Genomic DNA, 25,945 nt, shown 5'->3' with positions numbered 1-25,945 from the left:
ACTTTAGTTTGCTTACTCCATAAATGTCAAATCATTATGGGCAGCTAATTTTGAATAAAGACCTGATCAAAGGCAGTGAGAAACATGAAAAAAAAATTTTTTTCATGTTTTCATTTTAATCTATACACATTCAATTCAGAAACTAAAATTCCCTTTAAGAAAATGAGAAGGAAATAAATAAAAATGTATCTGGTAAAACTGAGACTTCTTTCTCCCAGAACACTGTTTTTAAATGTGGTCCTCCCAACTAGATCCATCAGAGATGCTTAAGGGAACTTGTTATAAACATAGATTCTTGAGTTCCATCTCTGATACACTGAAGCAGAATCTATGGGTATGGATACTGGGAAACTTTCATTTTTTAAAAAAGATAACCAGATGATTCTCACGCAGATTTAAGATCGAAATTACAAACCAGGAGAAAGATTTTAGGTGAGTCACGCACATGGGTCTATTAAGATGCCTGATAATCAGGAGACACTCAAATACAGTCTGCATGAATCACATACAATCATTTGTTTTCTTATAGGATAGTTTTTTGAGGTATAATTCACACAACACAAAATTTAACTTCTCCAAATCGAGTTGAATTTTAAGTTGAATTAAAACTTAAAAGTGAATAATTCAGAGGTTTTTGTATATCGAGTTGTGAAACCATCACCACTATCTAATTAGAGAACACTACCATCACTCCAAAAAGGACACCCACACCCATCAGAAATCACATCCTCTCCCTACTACTCACCATCCCCAGGCAATCTCTAAACTACTTTCTGTCATGATAAATTTACCTATTCTGGACATTCCATAATACCCAGATATGAAATGTTCAGATAAATGAAATCATATGGTATATAGTCTTTTGTGACTGACTTCCGACATTACACTTATTGTAATGTTTTTAAGGTTCATCCATATTGTGACATGTTTTAGTATTTCATTCCTTTTTGTTGCCAAGTAACATTCCATCATATGGATATATAACATTATGTTTATCTTTTCATCAGTAGATGGAAACTTGGGTTGTTTCCACTTTTTGGCTTTTATAAATATGCTGCCATGAATGTTCATGTATGAGGTTTTTGTGTGAACATAACTTTTCATGACTATTAGGTAATTAGCTAGAGTTAACTCGCCAGGCTGTAAGGTAACTTCATGTGTAACATTTAGAGGAATTGTCAAACTGTTTCTCAAAGCAGCTGTGCCATTATACATTTCCACCAGCATTACCAGTTTCTACCAGTCCTCCCCAACAGTTATCATCTGACTTTTCAATTCCAGCCATCCTCGTGGGTATGAAGTAGTATCTCATTGTAGTTTGATTTCCATTTCTCTAATAACTAATGATATTGACTATTTTCTCATTTGCTTATTGGTCATTTTCATAACTTCTTTGGAGAAATGTCTATTCAGGCCCTTTGCCCATTTTTAAATTTGTTTGTTTTTTATTATTGAGTTATAAGAGTTCTTTTTTTTTTTTTTTTTTAAGATTTTATTTATTTATTTGAGAGAGAGAGATCACAAGTAGGCAGAGAGGCAGGCAGAGAGAGAGGAAGGGAAGCAGGCTCCCCGCCGAGCAGAGAGCCCGATGCGGGACTCGATCCCAGGACCCTGAGATCATGACCCAAGCCGAAGGCAGCGGCTCAACCCACTGAGCCACCCAGGCGCCCTATAAGAGTTCTTTATACTAAATACAAGTCCTCTAGCAAATATAGGAATTGAAACTACTTCTCCTATTTTCTGGGTTGTTTTTTTACTTTCTGAATAGTGTCCTTTGAAGCACAAAAATTTGTAATTTAATAAATTCCAATATATCTAATTTTTCTTCTCTAATTTGTGCTTTGGACATCCTATTTCAGAAAACTTTGTCTAACCCACAGTCAGAGATTTATACCTATGTTTTCTTCCAAGAATTTTATAGTTTTAAAGTTTTATAGCTTTACATTCAGTCTGTGAACCATTTTGAGTTCATTTTTGCATGTAATGTGAGATAGAAGTACACTTCATTCTTTTACATGTACCAGTTGTCCGGGCATCATTTGTTGAAAAGATTTCTTCTCTTAGTGAATTGTCCTGATACATTTGTCAAAAATCAGCTGACCATTATGAAATTTGTAATAGAAACTCTCAATCCTATTCCATGGATCTGTATGTCCACCCTTATGCCAGCACCACACCATCTTGATTACTATTGCTTTATAGTATGTTTTTAAATTAAGAGTGTGTTCCTTAAAAAAATTAGGTTGTTCTTTATTTGTTTTGGTTATTCTGGGCCCATTTTATTTCCATACGAATTTTAGGACCAGCTTGTCAATTTCTGTAAAAACAGATGCACAGATTTTGATAGAGGTTGTATTGAATCTTTAGATGATTGGGGAGTATTACCAACTTGCCAATATTGTCTTCTAATCCATTATCATTGCTTTAACTTTATTTTGGTCTTCTTTGCTTTCTTTCATCAATGTTTTGTAGTTTTAGTGTGCAAGTCTTACACTTCTTTTGTTATGTTTATTCCTTATTTTATTCTTTCTGATGTTTTATAAATGGAATTGTTTTCTCAGTTTCACTTTCAGTTATAGAAATTTCTAGTGTATAAAAATGTAATTTATTTTTGTGTAATAGATCTTGTATCTGTAATCATGCTGAACTTATTAGTTCTAAAAGTTTTTCAATGGACTTAGATTATCATTTTGAAGGTTTGTGTTGTTGTTGTTGTTGTTGTTTTTAAGATTTTATTTATATGACAGAGATCACAAGTAGGCAGAGAGGCAGACAGAGAGAGAGAAAGGGAAGCAGGCTCCCCACTGAGCAGTGAGCCTGATGTGGAGCTTGATCCCAGGACCCCGTGATCATAATCTGAGCTGAAGGCAGAGGCTTTAACCCACTGAGCCACCCAGGCGCCCCTCATTTTCAAGATTTTTAAAAGATAAATCTAAGTCCATTTTTAAGATTATCTATGTACAAGATCATATCATCTGCAAATAGGGACAGTTTTACATCTTCCTTTTTCAATCTGTATGCCTTTTATATCTTTTCTCTTGTCTAATTGCCCTGGCTAGAACAAAATAGTCCAATGTTGAATAGAAGTAGCAGGAGTGGACATCTCTGTCTTGTTACTGGAAAGCATCCATAGTGTTTTACCATTAAGTATAATATAAATTGTGGGCTATTTATAAATATTGTTTATCAAGTTGAGGATGTTCCTTACTATTCTTAGCTCGTAAAGTGTTTTTTTTTTTATCATGAAAGTTTGCTGGATTTTGTCAAATGCTTTTTCTGTATTTATTAACATGATCATCAAGTTTTGCCTTTATTTTGTTAATACAGTATATTATATTGATCAATTTTTAAACATTAAACCTGCTTTGTGTTTTTGAGATAAATCTCAGTTGTTCATAGGTATGATCCTGAGCTTACCTTGTCCAAAAGACACACCAAGGTAACAGTTACCTTTATGCAATTAACTCTGAAAATGACTTGAAGGCTGGCACAACAGGCTTTCCATAGCTAGTTGCAGAGAAAATGCCACACTAAAAAGGGTAGGAGGGGCAGAGATGCTATTAGGAACCAGCCCCCAGAGTTACCAACCACAAATGGCAGGGACAACACAAGCAAAGAGAAGCAAGAGTATCAGACCCCATACTAGGTATCCGCAGCACTGAGAACTGCACTGGGAAGACAAGTCCTCATAATATCTGGCTTTAAAAACTAGCAGGGCTTAACTCTGTGAGATTTAAAAATCAGTGGGCCTGACTCCAGGAGAGCTGGAGGGCAATAGGAAACCAAGTTCCTGCATTTAACAGCCAACGTACTAAATAATTCAGTCCAAGACACAACACAAAAGCAGCACCTGGAGTATATATACATAAAGGAAATTTATTAGTATCAGAGTGCATACCAGAGGGGCAAACACCTGCAGATTTCTGCAGGAGCAAAAGTGCTAGAAGGGCACCATTTCTCCTCCTCTCCCCAAGCCTAGATAGCCAAACATTTGCAGGAGCCAGGGACAATACTCTCCATCTACCTTAGCATCTCATACCCTGCCCCGTTGTTCCCCTATGGCCCCACCCCAATACACCCACCTCAGCAAGCAGCTCTCCAAAGTGCTTCCTACTCTACCACATGCAGCAGGAAGCCTCAGCCAGGACCAGTGCCACTCCAAAGTGACTCCTCCCCTGAGGAGGTAGAGGAGATAACTACAAATCAGTATACCCTGTTCCTGCAGCCAAGCCTCTTAGCTGGCTATGCAGGGAGCAATCCCTGTCTTTCTGTGGGCCTACAGCCATGGTAGAAAGGCTAACTATAGATGGCTATGCTACCTGCTGATCTCTTGTACCAATGAGTCTGCAGCAGCCAGGCCATTCAACAGTACAGGGAACAAACCATGTTCAGTGTACCTACAACAGACAAAGCAGGTCACTGAAGCCAGCTGGGCTTTAAAAAGTCATGGCTTAGACACAACAGGAGGGTCCACAGAGCCCATACAGGGGACACCCCTGGAATGCCTGATTCTGGTGGCTGGGGGAGATTGCATAGTAAGGTACCACAACACCTCTTCTACACAAAGCCACTACTTTCAAGACCAGGAAATGTAGCTGACCTTTCTAATACATAAAACAAACACAGAGAGTTAGACAAAATGAGGAGACAAAGGATTATGTCCCAAATTAAAGAACAAGACAAAATCAACAGTAAAAGAGCTAAATGAAATGGAGATAGGAAATATGCCTGATAAAAAATTCAAAGTAGTGGTCATAAAGATACTGACTGGATTTTAGAAAACAGTGAATGAACTCAATGAGAACTTCAACAAAGAGATAAAAAAAAAAATTTGAGAGAAAGAAAGAAAGAAAAGAGAAAGAATCAGTGTGGGGCACCTGAGTGGCTCAGTGGGTTAAGCCTCAGATCATGATCTCAGGGTCCTGGGATCAAGCCCCGCATCAGGCTCTTTGATCAGCAGGGAGCCTGCTTCCCCCCTCTCTCTCTGTCTGCCTGGCTCTCTGTCTACCTGTGATCTCTCTATGTCAAATAAATAAATAAAATCTTTAAAAAAAAAAAAGGAAAGAAAGAAAGAACCAGTAAGAGCTGAAGAATTCAATAACTACAAAGAAAAAATACACTAGAGGGACTCAAAAGCAGAGCAGAGGATGCAGAATGGATCAGTGATGTGGTAGATGGGATAAAGGAAAGCAACAAAGCTGAGCAGCAACAAGAAAAAGTAATAAAACATGAGAATGAGTTGAGAGAAATCTGTGGCATCATTAAGAATAATAACATTCACATTATAGCCATCCCAGAAGGAAAAGAGAAAGGGGAAGAAAACTTATTTGAAGAATTAATAGCTGAAGACTTCCCTAATCTGAGAGTAAAAAACAGATATCCACATCCTGAAACCACAAAGAACCCCAAATAAGATGAACCCAAAGAGATCCACATCAAGACACATAATAATTAAAATGACAAAAATTAAAGATAAGGCGAGAACTGTAAAAAGCATCAAAAGAAAAGCAACTACTCACATATAAGGGAAACCATATAAGCCTATAATATGATTTTTCAGCAGAAACTGTGCAGGCCAGAAGACAGTGGCCTGATATGTTCAAAATGCTGAAAGGAAAAAAAACTTACCACCAAGAATACTTTAACCAGGAAGATTACCATTCAAATTAGAAGGAGAGATAAAGAGTTTTCTGAATAAACATGTATTAAAGGAATTCATCACCACTAAACTAGCCTTATAAAAATGTTAAAGAGAATTTTTTTTTCACTTACACTGATAATATTTTATTTTTATTTTTTCAGTTGAGAGATAAGTATACATATGATCATTATGTTTTGTTTTGGGGGTTTTCTGCATCTTTGCATACTTGGAAAACAATTTTTTTATTGAAGATATTAAAAATCCAGCTCAACAACTACAGTTTTCATTTAGAAAATATTCTTAAGCTCTTTGTCTTCCAGGGAGCATACCCAGAGGCAGATAATCTCCCTCCTTTAGACTGTGGCCCTTCTCCACATTATTATGCTTAAAATCCTTCCCATGCTGCAATCCAGAACATATAAGATTAAGTACCATATGTCACATGATTTTTCCTCATGTCATGAGGCACACTGCAGAATAAATGAGACTTCTTTGATGTTTTATTGGGTTGCACCCTGAAGCTTTCTTTACAATACCTTGTATCCAAAAGCACAGAGAAGAATCTGATATTTATTTGGACCATGTTTTATTTCTCCTGGACCTTCCCTAAGATACCTCAGCAGTATAGCAGGCAACCAAACATCTAATCCATGAAGTAGGAAAACTACTAATGTTTATCCATCAAGTCAAATGAACAACTGAGTTACTGGGGCTAAAAAGAATTCTTTAGGTGAAAAATAAAAGGGCCTAACTAGAAGAAAATTATGAAAGAAAAAAAATGTAATAGGTAAAAGCAAACATGGTAAAGGTAGTAGTAGATTAATCCCTATTATAAAGCTAGTATGAAGGTTAAAAGACAGAAGTATTAAATAAGTTATACCTAAAATGTTAGCTAATGGATTCACAAAATAAAAAGACGTGAACTCTGACAATACATACATAAAATGTGTAAGGGAAATTAAAAATGCTTTTAGAATGTGTTCAAATTTAAGCAACCATCAATTTAATATAGACTGCTGTGTACTTAGGATGTTATATGTGAACTTCATGGTAACCACAAATCAAAACCTGCAATATATAAATGAAAAATAAAGAGTAAACAAGCCAACCATAACGTTAAATAAAGCCATCAAACCTGGGGTAAGAGAGCAAGAGAAGAAAGGAACAGAGAAGACCTAAAAAACCACCAGAAAACAATTAACAAAATGGCAGTAAGTACATATCCATTTGTAATTACTTTAAGTGTAAATGACATAAATGCTCTAATCAAAAGACACAGGGTGGCAGAATGGTTAAAAATGTACAAGACCCAGCACACCTGGGAGGTTCAGTGGGTTAAGCCTCTGCCCTCAGCTCAGGTCATGATCTTGGGGTCCTGGGATCAAGCCCTGCATCAAGCCCTGGGATCAAGCCCTCTCTGCTCAGTGGGGAACCTGCTTCCCCCTCTCTCTCCACCTGCCTCTCTGCTTACTTGTGATCTCTGTCAAATAAATAAATAAATAAAATCTTTAAGGAAAAAAAAATGTACAAGACCCATCCATATGCTGCCTGTAAGAATCTCACTTCAGACCTAAGGACATACAGACTGAAAGTGAAAGGATGAAAAAGCATATTTCATCCAAATGGAAGAGAGAGAAATAAAAACAGGATAGCAATAGTTATCAGACAAAATAGACTTTTTTTTTAAGATTTATTTATTTTGAGAGAGAGAGAGAGAGTGGGGGTGGGGGGCATCAGGAAGGTACAGAAGGAGAGGGAGAGATACTCTCCAGCAGACTCCATGCTGATCACAGAGTCCCATGTGGAGCTCATTCTCAAGACAGTGAGATCATGACCCAAGCTAAAATCAAGAGTCAGACACTTAACCAACTGAGCCATCCAGGTACCCCCAAAATAGACTTTAAAACAAAGACTGTAGCAAGAGACTTAAGGTGTTACATACTGATAAAGGGATCAATCCAGTAAGAGAATATAACAATTGTAAAGATCTATGTACCCAACAAAGAAGAACCTAAATACCTAAAAGTAAATATTAACAGACATAAAGGGAGAAACTGATGGTAAGACACTACTAGTAGGAAACTTTAACACTCCATTTACATCAATGGATAGATCACCCACACAGAAAATCAGCAAGAAACAGTGTATTTGAACAACACATTAGACAAAATGGACCTAACAAATACATACAGAACATTCCATCCAAAAAGAGAGTACATATTTGTTTCAAGTGTACATGAAACATTCTCCAAGATAGATCACCTTAGATCACAAAACAAGCTTCAATAAATTCAAGAAAATTGAAATTGTATCAAGCATCTCTCCAACCACAAGGCAATGATACTAGAAATCAATTACAAGGAAAAAAACTGAAACCTCTTCTTTAAACATTTGGTCAATTCACCATGGAGTCATCTTAGCCTGACCTTTCCTTTGTAAGAATTTTCTTTTTTCTTTCTTTCTTTCTATTCTTTTTTTTTTTTTTTTTTAAGATTCATTCATCCATTTTGAGAGAGTAAGAGAGAGAGAGAGCAGAGGGAAAAGGAGAGAGAGAATCTCAAGCAGATGCCTGTTGAGCACAGAGCCAAAGCAGTGCTCAGTCTCACAACCCTGAGATCATGACCTGAGCTAAAATCAAGAGTTGGACACTCAACTGACTAAGCCACCAGGTGCACCTATCTTTGTAATTACTAATTCTCTTTCCTCATCATTGATTTACTGGGAATTTCTGCTTCTTCTTGTGTCAGTGTCACAGGTTTGTGTCCTTCTAGGAACTTGTCCATTTTGGCTAGGTTATCTAATTTGTTGGCATATAGTTGTTAATAATATTCCCTTATACTCCTTTATAATTCTGTAAGGTCTCTTGTGTTTTTTTTTTTTCATTTCTGATTTTAATAACTGGAGTGTTCTTTTTCTAGGTCAATCTAGCTGAAGTTTTCTCAATTTTGTAGATGTTTACAAAGAACCAAGATTTGGTCTCATGCATTTATTTTAATTGTTTTTCTATTCTTTATTTCTGTTCACGTCTTAATTATTTCCTTCCTTCTTCTTGTTTTGGCTTTACTTTGTTCATCTCTTTTGGGTTTCTTAACTAGATAGAAACTAAGATTAGATTAGGTTATTGATTGACATCTTACTTCCTTTTAAAGTAAATTGTGGTCCAGTAGGTCTCAGGCCTCCACAACTGCCATGGTGTTGCTCAGCAAGCAGATAGCCCATTGGATTCCAGCCACATTGTCTCCTGGCATCATGGTTGGATGGTTGTTGAAACTAGCTGGAAACCAATCTACAAACGGAACAGAATTCTTTGACTTTGTGGCTGCATTTCCAGCATTCACATCCCTAGGAACCACATTCCCTCTGATTAGTAAGCAGAAACCATATAATTGCCAAGTAGAAAAATCACACTTGACTAGCTGGCTAGAGAACTTAAAGAATGCAGTGGTAAAAATAAATAAATAAATAAAAATTTAAAAAAAAAAGAATGCAGTGGTGTATCTGAAAGAGAGCTACTCATGATGGGTTTTGTCAGCAGAGATGATGAAGGGAAAGTTTGTCATGAGGAAATATATTCTCAGATAGGTACAATGTCGGTCTGGAACTTGATTATTACATTTATATTCAAGGGCCCTTCAATCCAAAGGGAAACAGCAATGGGAGACCTATCAGCCTATTTATGCAGGAATAAGAGGGGTGTTCTACAACAAGTATATGATGGCACATGTCATAGATGTTCACAGATGGTGAGGATAGAGTTGTAAGGTTCTACCACAGCAGTGGAGACCCTGAGGGTGGACATACAAGGAACTCCAATTTAATATTCCTCCTATATTCTATCAAAAGCCACACCGCTGGGGTGCCTGGGTGGCTCAGGTGGTTAAGTGTCCAACTCTTGATCTCAACTCAGGTCTTGTCTCAGAATTGTGAGTTCAAGCCCCACACTGGGGTCTACACTGGGCACGGAGCCTACTTAAAAAAAAAAAAAAAGCCACACCATTAAGAGAGATATACATCCTGATTCAATACCTCCTCCAAAACTTAAGAAAATAAAAAATACTTTAAGTTCACTGCAGTGTTCTGACAAGTTTTGGATCCTCTCTAGTTCAAGATTGACAATCTCTGACCCCACAGAGTTGTGAACTCAGACATGGTTGTTTGCAGCATCTTCCTTTATGCTAAGAAGCTGCTCTGAGTAGAGGAGTGAATTGTACTTCCTGCAAGAATCTCATCTGTAACAGTTGGTTCTAGATCTGGGAAGAGTTCTCTGGGCACACATGTCTCAGCTCTTGCCTCACAAAATAAGATATCAAAAGGCATTCATATTGTCTATTTTAATATTTTCCAACTGATCCTTTTTATTGTCAAGAATGATGTCACCTGGTTAGATTCTACATTCCAGGCAAGAGTGTTCCCAGAAAGTGCTCCCAATCTGAATGCCAGCTTTGTCAATGTTAACAGAAAGGCATTTCCTTATGCTGATCTGAAGGTGTCAACACTGCTCTGTGGTAGTGATTCTAAGTTGTGTCTCTTACAAATAGTACATAATTTAATATTTTTGATTATACTCTTCTAGTTTCTATCTTTTGCTTGGAAAGCTTAATACATTTTTATTTAGTGTGTTAACTGAGGGGGGCGCCTGGGTGGCTCAATGGGTTAAAGCCTCTGCCTTTGGCTCAGGTCATGATCCCAGTGTCCTGGGATTGAGCCCTGCATCAGGCTCTTTGCTCAGCGGGGAGCCTGCTTCCTCCTCTCTCTCTGCCTGTCTCTCTGCCTACTTGTGATCTCTGTCAAGTAAATAAATAAAATCTTTTAAAAAAAATGTGTTAACTAAGGTGCATTTTACATCTTTCATTTTGTTTTCTGCTTTCAGTTATATCTTTCCTGTCTCTCTGTATCCCCATTATTGTCTTCTTTAGTGTTAGATATTTCTAATATACCATTCCCTCGTTTCCCCTTTACCACAGTTTTTATTTTCTTAATGGTTCTCAAGGTAATTACAATTAAAATCTTACTTAAAGCCTTCCAGTTTGGGTTAATACCACTTAATTTCAATACCAACAATTTCAATGTTCAAGAGCAAACAAAAACTTTGCTGCAATATACCTCCATTTGCTCTCCTCTCTTTTGTGCTATAATTGTCCATAAATTGTAACTTTACACACTGTAAGCCCCTTAATACATTTTTATGATTAGTTAATGCTTCATGCAGTTTTCTTTTAACTCAAAAAAAAAAAAGAGTTACAAATAAAAATATATTTATACTGTTGTCTATATTTACCTACATAGTTACCTTTTCTTTTTTCTTCCCACCACCAGGTTCAACCAACCCCCCACCTCCTCCCCTCCAAAACCCTCAGTTTGTTTCTCAGAGTCCACAGTCTCTCATGGTTTGTCTCCCCATCCAATTTCCCCCAACTCACTTCTCCTCTCCATTTCCCAATGTCCTCTGTGTTATTCCTTATGCTCCACAAGTAAGTGAAACCATATGATAATTGACTCTCTCTGCTTGACTTACTTCACTCAGCATAATCTCCTCCAGTCCCATCCATGTTGATACAAAAGTTGGGTATTCATCCTTTCTGAAGGAGGCCTAATACTCCATTGTATATATGGGCCATTTCTCCTTTATCTATTTGTCTGTTGAAGGGCATCTTGGTTCTTTCCACAGTTTGGTGACTGTGGCCATTGATGCTATAAGCACTGGAGCACAGATGGCCCTTCTTTTAAACTACATATGTATCTTTGGGGTAAATACCAGTAGTGCCATTGCAGGGTCATAAGTAAGCTCTATTTTTAATTTCTTAAGGAATCTCCACACAGTTTTCCAAAGTGACTGCACCAATTTGCATTCCCACCAACAGTGTAAGAGGGTTCCCCTTTCTCCACATCCTTTCCAACACATGTTGTTTACTATCTTATTAATTTTTGCCATTCTAACTGGTATAAGGTGGTATCTCAGTGTGGTTTTGATTTGAATTTCCCTGATGGCTAAGGATAATGAACATTTTTTCATGTGTCTGATAGCCATTTATATGTCTTCTTTGGAGAAGTATCTGTTCATGTCTTCTGCCCATTTTTTGACATGATTATCTGTTTTGTGTGTGTTGAGTTTGAGGAGTTCTTTATAGATCTTGGATATCAGCCCTTTGTCTGTAGTATCATTTGTGAATATCTTCTCCCATTCTGTGGGTTGTGTCTTTATTTTGTTGACTGTTTCCTTTGCTGTGCAGAAGATTTTCATCTTGATGAAGTCCCAAAAGTTCATTTTCGCTTTTGTTTCCTTTGCCTTTGGGAACATGTGAAAGAAGTTGCTGTGGTCAATGTCGAAGAGGTTACTGCCTGTGTTGAAGAGGTTACTGCCTATATTCTCCTGGAGGATTTTGATAGATTCCTGCCTCATGTTGAGGTCACTTATCCATTTTGAGTTTATCTTTGTGTATGGTGTAAGAGAATGGCCGAGTTTCACTCTTCAATACATAGCTGTCCAATTTTCTGAGCACCATTTATTGAAGAGACTGTCTTTTTTCCACTGTATATTTTTCCCTGCTTTGCCGAAGATTAGTTGACCATAGAGTTGAGGGTCCATATCTGGGCTCTCTACTCTGTTCCACTGGTCTATGTGTCTGTTTTGGTGTCAGTACCATGCTGTCTTGGTGATCACAGCTTTGTAGTAAAGCTTGAAATCAGGCAACGTGATGCCCCCAGTTTTTTTTTTTTTTTTTTCAACATTTCCTTAGCAATTCGGGGTTTCTCCTGGTTCCATACAAATTTTAGGATTGTTTGTTCCAGCTCTTCGAAAAATGCCGGTGGAGTTTTGATCGGGATGACACTAAAAGTATAGATTGGTCTAGGCAGTATAGACATTTTAACAATGTTTATTCTTCTGATCCATGAGCATGGAATGGTCTTCCATCTTTTTGTGTCTTCTTCAATTTCTTTCATGAGTGTTCTATAGATCCTCAAGTACAGATCCTTTACCTCTTTGGTTAGGTTTATTCCTAGGTATCTTATGGTTCTTGGTGCTATAGTTACCCTTACCAGTATCTTTATTTTTCTGTGTGAATTGAAGTTACTATCTAGTGTGCTTTCATTTCAGCCTATCTATATCTATATCTATATATCTATATAGATATATAGAGAGATTTTTTTTTGGTAGGGCAGTTATTCTAGCAACAAAATCCCTCAATTTTTTGTGTATCTGAGAATGTCCTAATGTTACAATGTCTTAATATCACCATTTTTGCTAGATATAAAAATTTTTGGTTGAGCAGGTTTTCTTTCGACACTTTGAATATGTCATCCAACTGAATTTTAACGTTTATTTTATTTTAGACTTTATTATTTCTAAAGAAAAATCAGCTGTTACTCTTACTGAGGATACCTCGTGTTCAATGAGTCATCAGTCTTGCCACATTCAAGATTCCCTCTTTAGCTCTTTTAGTAGTGTGATTATGACATCTCTGGTTGTAGATCTCTTCAAGTTTATCTTACTTGGAGTTTTCTAAACTTCTTAGATATGCAGATTCATGTTTTTCATCAAATTTGGAAAATTTTCAGCCATTATCTCTTCAAATATACTTTCTACCCCTTTCCCATCTCTCTTTCTAGACTCCCACTAGGCTGTTGGTATTCTTGAAGGTGTCCCCACAAACCTCTTCATTTTTTTGGTTTTCTTCATTCTTTTTTCTGTTCCTCATTCAAGATTATCTCAATTTACCCATATTTAAATTTACTGATCTTTTGTCAATCCAAACCTGCTCTTGAGCCTAATGAATTTTTCATGCCAGTTATTGTACTTTTCAGCTCCCTAATTTTTATTTATTTCCTATAATTTGTCTTTATTGATATTTTTTGTGAGATATTGTTCTCACACTTTCCATTAATTTTTTTTTTTCCCCCAGAGAGTGAGAGGGGTGGAGGAAAGGAAGAGATAGAATCTTAAACAGGTTCCATGCCCAGAACAGAGCCTGGCATGGGGTTTGATCACACAACCCTGCGATCATGACCTGAGTCAAAATCAAGAGTCAGATGCTCAACCAATTGAACCACCCCAACACCCCTGCCTTGGTCTTCTTGTAGGCTTCATCTTTACCTTCAAACACCAAAGGAAGTTCAGGAACTTCCTCAGGATGATGACCTTTAGACATGACCTGCACTGGTAAGGCTGAGGCAGCCCGGGCAGAGCAGATGATCTATTGCTTAACCAGCTCAGCCACCCAGGCACCCTTCCTTCAATTATTTAGATATGTATCCTGTAATTCTTTGAACATATTTAGAATAGGTGATATAAACTCTTTGTGTACTAAATCCAACATCCAGGCTTGCCCTTAGACAGATTTTATTGTTTATTTTTTCTTGCATATGCACCATACTTTCCAGTTTCTTCACACCTTTTCTTTTCTCTCAAAACCGGACATTTTAAATATAACAATTTCCAACTTTGGAAACCAGACTTTCCCCCTCTCAATCCAGTTTATTACTGAGTTTCACTGGCAATGATGATGATGTTTACTTAATGACTTTCCTGGAATAATTCTATGAAATCTATATTCTTTCCGAGTTCAGCTTAGCTTAGTGGTCATCTAATACTTGGACAGACATTTCCTTAAAATGCCTGAAACCAGTAAGACTCCCAACCTTTGCTGAGAGGCTGTATTTTAGAGCTACACTTTTAACACCCCAGTAGTTTACAACTCTGCCTTAGCCTCCACATCCTGTTTTCCAGAACCTCAAGGTCAACCAGAGATGAAAGATCAGGACCTTTGCAGGACATGCTGACAGACCTGAACATGACCATGGCCTTTTAGAACCCCAAGAATTCATCAGAGCTTTTCAGTGCAGCCTATGAAGATCATTCCCAGATTTTCCTATTAAACTGTTTTCCCTCACAGGTGTTGCCACCTTAGACAGCTGTGATGTTAAACAATTGCCACAGTTTTTTTCAACAAATGCCCTGGGAAAGGAGAAAAGAGTTTTTCCATTGAACAAATTCTGAGTCAGGTCAAGTAAGGACAAGCCCTGTACAAGGGGCTTTCCCAGAGAGCTGCCAAACTGGTCAAATAGTGAGTTCTCTGGCAATGGCGTTTTTTGAGGAGCTCAAAACATTCTGCCATTTCCATTGGCTGTTAAGCCACTAGTTTTCACAGCTAACATGATTGTGAAGCTGGGGACAGAGAGATAGGAATAGGGCAAGTTAAAACATGACAAAACTTGCAATTCTTACCAAAATTCAGATGTTTTTCCTTAAATGTGTTCTTCAAATTGTTCCAAGTCCTTGATTAATTCCCAGAGTTCTGAAAAAGTTGATTTGGAAAATATCCTGCTAGTGTTCTTGTTGCTTTTATGGAGGAAATTTTCAGAAGTCCTTACTCTGGCCAATCCAGAACTGCTTCCGTATGTAGTTTTAGTGACAGAAGACACGATTATACCAACAACTAAGAAATGATAAAGTATGTCATTTGCTGAGTTAAAAGAGAGATGCTAAAAAGAATTTAATAAATGTTGACATTTAAATACACCCTGAAATGACATAGCACTGACACTACAAAATGGACAAGAGGCTTCCCATAAATTTTTTTTAAACATTTTATTTATTTGACAGAGAGAAGTGAGCACAAGTGGGAAGTGGAACAGAGGGAGATGGAAAGGGAGAAGCATGAGAGGCTTGATCCCAGGACCCTGGGATCATGGGATCATGACCTGAGCAAAAGGCAGACAGTTAACCAACTGAACTGCCTAGGTACACCACCCACAAATTTCTTTTGAGAAAAAGTTTATACTCCTAATTCTCTTCTTTCCAGTAATTTGATCTAAAACAGGACATTTTCTTTGCCTCATTTGCTTTAGTGAAATGTGCTGTCCTTGACTCCTTCCTCACCCCCTTTATTTCCCTGCTCAAATCATCCTCTCTGGTTAGCTATTTTACTCAAAAGTAAATAGGACTGTGTGATTCAGCTGCTCACAATATTATAATGGTCTCATCTCTTATAGAGCAACTCAGAACCCTCTATGATCTGTCCCCAAAATACTTTTCCAAGCCTATTTCTCAGCTCCCCTATTAATGTCCTATACTCCAGCCAAAACTTGCCTTCTCCCAAATCTACTCGTAATTTCCTTGGCCTGGAATTCCTTCTCTAATTCCAAAAAAGTAAAATCCTACTCCTCCTCTAAAAACTCCTCCTCCTCCTTCAAATGTCTATTCCTCAACCTCATCACTCTTCTCTTGCCTTCCTTTCTTGTAGTGACATACATTATTATTTTTCTTATAGCTTATTATATACTGCATTATTCTCAAACTGCCCATAGGGCAGTGAACATATCTGCTTGGCTTTGCATTGCCTTTACACATATATATATTTCTTGTTGCTTTTGTGGCATTGAAGAGATACTTAAAATTTTTCTCTTTCCATCACACATCATTATTTGCCATTTTTAAACAATAAATAAAAATGCTAGCTTCAGGGGCGCCTGGGTGGCTCAGTGGGTTAAATCCTCTGCCTTCAGCTCAGGTCATGATCTCGGGGTCCTGGGATCAAGCCCCACATCGGGCTCTCTGCTCAGCGGGGAGCCTGCTTCCTCCTCTCTCTTTGCCTGCCTCTCTGCCAACTTGTGATCTCTGTCTGTCAAATAAATAAATAAATAAAATCTTTAAAAAAAATGCTAGCTTCATATGCCAAAAAATATGATTCTCATCCCAGTTTCACAAGAGAGAAGTTGCTATTTGTGGGGGGAAAAAAAAAAAAAAAGAGCACATCAATTTTGGCAAACACTGGGCTAAATAAAACAAAACACGTTTCCGGTGTGCCTGGGTGGCTTGATCAGTTTAAATGTCTGCCTTCGGCTCAGATCATGATCCTAGGGTCCTGGGATCAAACCCCACACTGGGTTCCCTGGTCAGCTGGGAGCCTGCTTCTCCCTCTCCCTCTGCTGCTCCCCCTGTTGGTGCTCTAATAAATAAAATCTTTAAAAAAGAAAAAACTAAACAGGTTTCTTTTCTAGACAACTTTTTAGAAACTTACCATCTAATATGCATAATCAATCTCCAATTTACCATTCATTATTTTCCAAACAACTAATCACAGAACTTTTTGTGCTAAACATCCCAAGGGACTAGTGTTCAGCAAACACACTTGGAAAATGCTGGTCTAATTCTTTATTTTAAACACTGGTATAATTAAAGTGATCTATTCTTTGTTCTCTTTAATTACCCAGCTTTACTTTACACCTGTGTCTTTTCAACTGAATCAGCTAAAATTAAGGTCTGCTATAAAATAGGAAACTCAAGAAGTGGCAATGGCTTGAATATGTGACAATGGTTCCCTTTACTATGCATTAGAATGACTTAAAGTGTTCGTTAAAGCACAGATTTTCAGGCTCTTCCCCTGAATTCTCATTTAGTAAATCTAGAATGGAGCCAAGAATTTGCATTTCTATTAAATTCCCAGGTGATGTTGAGGCTGCTGGTACAGGAACCATACTTTCATGTAAGGCTTTATTCTCTCAAGTAGTATGAAAACTTGAAGCTAGTACAGAGGCCCCAGAATGATTAAAGACAACAGCTCCTTCTAACTTGCCACTCCATCATCCCAGTCATGGGGTTCATCCTCAAAGTCACCTCATGATGCAGGGAGGCTGCTTAAATTCTAACCACCATATTCACTTCTAGGCAATAAAAAAAGGGGTAAAGGCAAAAGAGCACATTTCCCGCTAAGTCAACTCCTTTTAAGGAGCCTTATTTGAAGGAACTTATTCAAAAGGCCTCAATGTAGGAAATGGTAAATATAGTCTTTTAGCCAAGTACACTGCCATCCCAAATGAAACTGGAATCTATTACCAAGGAAGAAAGGAAGGCTGGGTTTTAACTAGGCAACAGAGACTCTACCACACTACTCTAGTCCACATGCACTTCAATCACCAAGTTCAACTGGTCTGCCTTCTAAGTATTTCATAAATTTGTCCTATATGTTTCATCACTATCTCTACTTCCCTAGACCTTGTATTCATTATTTCCCACCTACTTTATCACATTAACCTTCTAAGCAGTCTCTCTACCTCCTATACTGGTGGTAGACAGAAGGATTTTGAAGGAGCTAAAGCTGTTTAAAATTCTTCAATGACTCCATATTTTCTATAAAATGATTAGTTATGTCTGAGCATTTTATTATTTTGTACAAAGACTTTACTCACCTACTATATGACTGTTCTCTGCCTTCTATTTTATACTATTAAACACAACAAAAAGTTTCTCCTTTCAGTGCTTTTATCATACTTTCTCTGCCAATTAAGATACTCTCACCCCCTCCTTCAATTTTTTACTCAGTCTATAAAATTTAACTAACATACTCTATCTTCCAGAAAGCATTCGATGACATCCTTTCCCACAGTGTAAGTACTCCTCCTGTGTACTCTTATAAAGCTCTGTACAAAGCTACCACTGATTATTCCACATTGTATTATGAAGATTTGTTTATATCTCTTTCTCAACAGATTGTGTGCTCTGTAAATATAAGGACAATGTTTTAATTACCTTTATATCCCCAGAACTGAGTACAAGGCCAATTATTTGTTGAATGTATCACCATCAGCTGGCTCATATAACTGAAAATTTGTATAGGATTTGCCCAAATATCTAATAACATTTTCTATTACAAATATCATAGTCTATGCAATTTCAAAAAGTACTATGGATAGAAAATTCTTCCTTAACAACTCCAGTTAAATGAAATTTCGAACTATACAATCTTGTGCATAGCCAAACATCTTTTATTTTTCACAACTGGAATACCAAAGATACAACCCAACTAGCTCCAGAACACTTTCAGATTTTTTTCTATTTATTTAACCAAACTAAACAAAGTTTTAAAAGGAACATCTGTAACAACAAAAAAAAAAATACTAAATCTATCAAAATCAAAGTTGGCTTCATCATTTCTTGTCTTTTCCTTATGTTTATCCACATTCTCCATCTTTAATTCTTGTTTTCTTTATATTCAGTATCTTTTTCTGGGTTTGGAGTTGATTTCCCCTTTGGCACCAAGAAACATTCAGCATTCAAAACTTGCTCAGCAGTCATTGAACTTCTACAATAGATCAAGCTATAGATGAGGGATTTGACATTACAATCCTGCAAGGAAAAAGACAGGTTACAAAACAAAAGTAAAATCAAAACAAAAGGACAAATCTGAAATAAGGAGGGAGGATCCATTTCAAAAACACTTTTATCAATAATACAGAGCTAACATCAATTTTTCCTATTTAGATTTTTTAAGATTTCTACAAAATGCAACTACTTTTTATTGGAAAGGAATTATTACTCCAATAATAAATCAATGGAGTTAGAGCAAAAGGAAAAACTGTAATAGGAAAGAGAATCACAGCGGAAATATCTCAAAAACAAGTGAAACTAAAAAAATAAATAAATAAAACAAAAAAATAATTTAAGTCTATTCCTTTTTCCTTTTTTATGGCCTGATCAGAGTTCGACACTGAAAATTTTACAGTGAAGTTTCTTTGGAAGGATAACCTCCTTTACTGGTCAGCTAGTGATTAGTTTTGAAGTGATCTCCAGGAACTCCTCTGCCACCACTACCATTATCATCATCCATATGAGGAACCAAAAAAAAATTTTTTATTAATTTTTTAATTTTTTTATAAACATATAATGTATTTTTATCCCCAGGGGTACAGGTCTGTGAATCGCCAGGTTTACACATTTCACAGCACTCACCATAGCACACACCCTCCCCAATGTCCATCCCCACCACCCTCTCCCGACCCCCCTCCCCCCAGCAACCCTCAGCCTGTTTTTTGAGATTGAGTCTTTTATGGTTTGTCTCCCTCCCGAACCCATCTTCTTTCATTTGAGGAACCAAAATTTATTAGGTACCACAATTTCAAGGAAATATTTCAAAGTTATTTGTATTATCACACATAAACAACACTGTAATACTGCTCTTCCATTATTATCCACCTGACAAAGCAGTGGAGTATGCCTTTTTTTTTTATCCCTCTATGATGACTCCAAACAGAACACACTTCACACTGAATAAAAATCACCTGTTTATTGCTAGTGTCCGCGTTAGACTCTAAGATCCCTAATATCAGAAATTTTAGTTTATCACTTCATCCCCAACAACTAGCACAGTAGCAGGGATATAGCAGATATTCAGTAAGTACTTGTTAAATTAATGAATGCCAATGCCCATACTGCACTCTACAGGATATGTTTCTAAACATACATAAAGACAGCACTTTCAGCAGGTATAAACTTAACTAAAACTTATAAAATCCAGGGGCAACTGGGTGGCTCAGTCGGTTAAGCATCTGCCTTTGGCTCAGGTCATGATCCTAGGGTCCTGGGATTGAGTCCCGCATTGGGCTCCTCACTCAGGAGGGAGCCTGCTTTTCCCTCTCCTTCTACCCCCCTACCCATGCTCTCTATTAAATAAATATTTATTTTTAAAAAAAGGCATAGGGCGCCTGGGTGGCTCAGTGGGTTGGGCCTCTGCCTTTGGCTCTGGTCATGGTCCTGGGGTCCTGGGATCGAGTCCCGCATCCGGCTCTCTGCTCGGCAGGGGGCCTGCTTCCCTCTCTCTCTGCCTGCCTCTCTGCCTACTTGTGATCTCTCTCTGTCAAATAAATAAATAAAATCTTTTAAAAATTTGAAAATAAAAATAAAAATTTTTAAAAAGGCATATAACTCCTGATTTTGGCTCAGGTCATGATCTCAGGATCATGAGATTGAGCCACACATCAAACTCATGCTGGCAGAGAGCCTGCTTGAGATTCCCTCTCACCCTTTCTCTCTGCCCCTCTACCACTGTGCTTGTACTTTCTCTCCCTCTAAAAATAATAATAATAATAATTGCTGAGAAGGTAAACAGGTACAGTCACTGTGGAAAATAGTATGAAGGATCCTCAAAAAATTTAAAATAGAACTACCACATAACCCAGCAATTCCACGTCTGGGTATTTAGCTGAAGAAAACAACAACACCAACCCAAAAAGATATATGCACCCCCATGTTCACTGCAGTATTATTTATGATAGCAAGGATATGGAAACAACCTAAGTGTCCACCAACAGAAAAATGGATAAAGAAAACATGGTGTAGGAGTGCCTGGGTGGTTCAGTAAGTTCAGCCTCTGCCTTCAGCTCAGGTCATGATCCCAGCATCCTGGGATCAAGCCCCGCATCAGGCTCTCTGCTGAGCAGGAAGCCTGCTTCCTCCTCTTTCTCTGCCTGACTCTCTGCTTACTTGTGATCTCTCTCTCTCTCTGTATGTCAAATAAATAAATAATTTTTTTTTTCTTTTTTAGGAAAATCCACCCATAGATGGATAGAGAAGATATGGTACACACACACACACGGGAATATTATTCAGCTATTTTTAAAAAATGAAAAAAAAAGAAATCTCACCATTTGCAATGACATGAAGGACCTAGAGAGTATAATGCTAAGTGAAGCAAGTCAGTCAGAGAAAGACAAATACCATATGATTTTACTCATGTGGAATTTAGAAACAAAACAAATGAGCAAAGGAAAGAAAAACGAGAGAGACAAACCAAGAAACAGACTCTTAACTATCGAGAACAAACTGATGGTTACCAGAGGGTAATGTGGGTAGATGTCCGGGATCAAGGAGTTCACTTGCCATGATGAGCACTGGGTGATATATGGAATTGTTGAATCACTATATTGTACACTGTAACTAATATAACACTGTGTGTTAACTATACCAGAATTTTTTTTTTTAAAGTACTATTCAATGGCAAAAAAATAAAATATGGTGTGTGCTTATATATGTATATACATACACAATGGAAGTATTATTCAGCCATAAAAAAGAATGAAATCTTGTAATTTGTGTCAACATGGATGGATCTTGAGCACAATATACTAAATGAACTAAGTCAGAGAAAGATAAATGCCACATGATATCACTTATATGTGGAATCTAAAACAAAACAAAAACAAAATCCAAGGTCATAGATACAGAGACCAGATCAGAAGTTGTCAGAGGCAAGGGGAAGGGAGGAGAGGTGGGCAAAACTGGTGAAGAGGGTCAAAAAAGTACGAACTACCAGTTATAAGTAAGTCATGAGCATGTAATGTACAGAAGCATAGTGACTCTTTAATACTACTGTACTGCCTATCTGAAAGTTGCTAAGAGAGTATATCTTGAAAGTTCTCATACCAAGTGAAAAAAATGTTTAGAACAATGTATGCTGATGTTAACTAGATGTTATTGTGGTGATTATTTTCCAATCTGTACAAATATCAAATCATTATGAAATTAAACTAATGTTATGTGTTAACTAATGTTATGTATCAATTACACCTCTATTTTAAAAAATGGAAAAATAATCAAGTTTTGCTACATGATATATGTACTTTTGAATATAATTAAACCACTTATGAAGTTGTTTTAAAAATAATAAAATCTGGGGTGCCTGGGTGGCTCAGTGGGTTAGAGCCTCTGCCTTCAGCTCAGGTCATGATCCCAGGGTCCTGGGATCGAGCCCCACATCGGGCTCTCTGCTCAGCGGGGAGCCTGTTTCCTCCTCTCTCTCTGCCTGCCTCTCTGCCTACTTGTGATCTCTGTCTGTCAAATAAATAAATAAGATCTTTAAAAATAATAATAAAATCTACCTATAATCAATCCAATACAATAAGGAGTAAAATAAAAATAATGTCCTTAAGAAACGGAGAGGTATTATTTTCCTAACCACAAAAATAGTATATCATTAAGACAATTCTCCTTCAAATTAACCTACTAATTCAAAATACTTACAAAGTAACAATAATGTTTTTCAGTGGACTTAACAAGTTGGTGCCAAAATTCATAAGGAGAAATAAAATGGCAAGAATGACCAAAACAATGTTGAAGGAAAACATAAGGAAGGAAAGTCAAAGCCCTCTCTCTATAAAGATATAACATTTTAAAGCATGTAACCCCATAGTGTTGGCACAGGGATCAATAAACAAGCCAAAGAACAGGGGCGCCTGGGTGGCTCAGTCGTTAAGTGTCTGCCTTCAGCTGGGGTCATGATCCAGGGTCCCGGGATTGAGCCCTGCATCAGGCTGCCTGCTCGGCAGGAAGCCTGCTTCTCCCTCTCCCATTCCTCTTGCTTGTGTTCCCTCTCTTGCTGTGTTTCTGTCAAATAAATAAATAAAATCTTAAAAAAAAAAACATAACAACAACAAAAAAAACAAAGAACAGAACAGAGCCCCAACCGGATTCCTGAGTCCATGAAAATGTGGCAGAGCTTGGAGTAGTTTTCTTAATCAGTAGGGATAGACTGTCTATTGGATAAATGGTGCTGGGTCAACTATCTGTCCACATATAGAAAAATTTTTGAACCTGATTTCATATATACAAAATATATATATATATAGATATATATAGATATATAGATATATAGATATATACTTCATATATACAAAAATGGATTCCAGAGAGGTTGAAAATATGGGGGTGGGATTGAGGATAAAAGCAAGTTCAAAAAATGGCAGATGAAGAATATTTATCAGAAAAAAATATAGTAAAGATTCATTCATTCATTCAAAAAATATTTAGGTCTTACTATGTATCAACTATTGACACTGGGAATACAATGATACCGAACACAAAGCTCCTGCTCTTACTGAGGGTACAGAGCAAATATAATTTTTTTTAACTTAATGATATGATAATCTGTTTTAAAAAGGACACATACACACATAGACCTTTCCATGTATGTATTTATGATCTGACAACTTCTAATCTGGTCTCTGTATCTATGACCTTGGATTTTGTTTTTGTTTTGCTTTAGATTCCACATATAACTCTCTGGAAAGATTCTTAAGAAACTAGCACTACTACTGGGAGAACAGACCTGGGTAGCTAGAGGACACATCAATAGGGATGTGCTTCTTTTTGTAACTTTTGAATACTGTATCACAAACATGTTATATGAAGGAACATCTATTTGAAGAACTACTTTCAGATAAACTTAAGAGTTGTACAATAAAAAATGCATTTATCTGAACTTAAAAGTACTTTAGCAAAGACTGAGGGCCATCTGTTGGACCTATTAATAAAGAAATTCTTCTGGGGGCTGGGAATTAGTGAATTAATTATCCTCTAATATCTGTCAGTTACATAATTCTCTGATTTCTCTCCACTTTTGATATGGCCACTGAAATGTCTAAATTATAGTTCCCTCAATTGTTTGGTAACTACGTGTGATTACAAAATATAAAGACAAACCCATTCCTAGCACTAATAGCTGTCTCAGATCCCACAAGGAAATACTACATAAGCCAAATATTCTTCTAATTTGGTCTCCCTAAGCAGCTACCCACATTAAATAAGAATTTTTTTTAAGAGTTTATTTATTTATTTGATAGACAGAGATCACAAGTAGGCTGAGAGGCAGGCAGAGAGAGAGAGGAGGAAGCTGGTTCCCAGGACCCCGGGATCATGACCCAAGCCAAAGGCAGAGGCTTTAACCTATTGAGCCACCCAGGTGCCCTTAAATAAGAGCTTCTTATATTTATTCACCTTCACCTTCTTTATACATACACCTAGCAGAGTGCCTAGCACACAACTAACAGACTGTAACTGTGGTAGGCAACTTCTACGATTTTGCGCATGGATCCCTACTTCCTGGTATTCACATCATTACATAATCCCCTCCTCTTAAGTGTATGATTGACGTAGTGAGTTGGTTATGAAAAAACTATAACTTCAGTCTAGCTAACAGACTTTCTACTCCTTTCACTGCTTATACACTTTGATGGAACAAGCCATCATGATGGACATATGGCAAAGATTGAGGGCAACTTCTGGTGCACTAGAAAGGGAATGAATTCTACCAACAGTCATGAGAGCCTGAAAGCTGATCTTCCTCAGTCAAGCATTGGGACAGCCCAGTCAACAACGTGATGGCAGCCTGTAAAAGACCCTAAAGCAGAGAACCCAAATAGGTTATGACCAGATTCCTAAGTCACAAACTGTAAGACAGTAAATGCACGTTAAATCACTAAATTTCAGGATAATTTTTTACAGTGTAATTTTTATATCAAGTCTGAAAAAGCAGGAGTTTCAAATGTTCACTTTGGGTGAAGCTACAACCTCTAATGTATCAGTATTGCTATTTTGCCAATGGCAAGAAATCTGTATCCTGTTTTTTAGAAGTATAAAGTATTATCATCTTTGTTATCTCATTCTATACTACAGCCAGCAAGTATAATAAACAACTTCACCATCTCCCAAAAGTCATCTCCAAATTTCTTTTTTTACTATTATCCAAGAAGTATGGCAAAGCTCCTTACTAATCATTTCTACTGAGTTTTTTAAAAGCTATTTTCATGGGATATTAGATGCTATAAAACACAATGTTTCTGTGGTCAAATAAATTAAAGGACTACAGAGTTAAACTGTATGTGTTCCTTCATTACAGTCCAAATAATCAAAATGTCATGACACTATGTTATCTGGAAAGAAGAAGAAAAACTTTTTGTTTATAGACAGATGACATGATTGTCTATATAGAAATTCTGAAGGCATCAGAAAAAAACTCCTGGAACTAGTAACTGATTATAGCAAGGCTGCCACATATAAAGTTTATATACAAAAGTCAATCACTTTCCTATATACAGCAATGAACAAGTGGAATTTGAATTTAAAAACACATTTATATTAGCACACCAAAAAACAAAATACTTAGGTATAAATCTAAGTATTTATATTAATACAAAACAAAACAAAACAAAATAAAACAAAACAAAATAGGTATGAGATCTATATGAGGAAAACTACAAATCTCTGATGACAGATATTAAAGAGGAATGCCTGGGTGGCTCATTCAGTTAAGCATCTGTCTTCAGCTCAGGTCATGATCCCAGGGTTCTGGGATCAAGTCCTGTATCAGGCTCCTTGCTCAGCAGGGAGCCTGCTTCCCCCTCTGCCTGCCTTTCTCTCTCTCATTCTCTGACAAATAAATAAATAAAATATTAAAAATATATGTATATTAAAGAAAAACTAAATAAATGGAGAGATATTCTATACTGATGGATAAGACAACTCAGTATTGTCAATGTATCAATTCTCCCCAACTTGATCTGTACATCCAGTACAATCCAAACCAAACTTTCAGCAAGTTATTTTGTGGATATGAACAAACTAATTCTAAAATTTACAAGGAAAGGCAGTAAAACTCAGAATAATCAACACAATATTCAAGAACAAAGTTGTAGGACTGGCACTACCCAACTTCAAGACTTATTATAAAGCTACAGTAATCAAGACTGTGTGATATT

The 25,945-nt window shown here is 37.0% G+C and overlaps 1 protein-coding gene across 2 annotated transcripts in view; it reads right to left on the bottom strand.

The window, feature by feature from the left end:
* Nucleotides 1-18,608: 18,608 nt before the first annotated feature.
* The window catches only part of LOC111147390 (serine/threonine kinase 31), an 88,408-nt gene continuing 81,071 nt past the window's right edge, over nt 18,609-25,945 (bottom strand). For both annotated transcript variants that reach the window (XM_022503392.1, XM_022503393.1), the window contains one exon: nt 18,609-18,764. In XM_022503392.1, the coding sequence (XP_022359100.1) occupies nt 18,609-18,764 (156 nt within the window). The remainder of the gene's footprint in view (nt 18,765-25,945) is intronic.

Source organism: Enhydra lutris, unplaced genomic scaffold (genome assembly GCF_002288905.1).
Source record: "Enhydra lutris kenyoni isolate GAN:26980312 unplaced genomic scaffold, ASM228890v2 scaffoldscaffold16, whole genome shotgun sequence".
Taxonomy (NCBI): domain Eukaryota; kingdom Metazoa; phylum Chordata; class Mammalia; order Carnivora; family Mustelidae; genus Enhydra; species Enhydra lutris.
The sequence above is the reverse complement of the archived record's forward strand: the minus strand, read 5'-3'. Positions and strand labels throughout refer to the sequence as shown.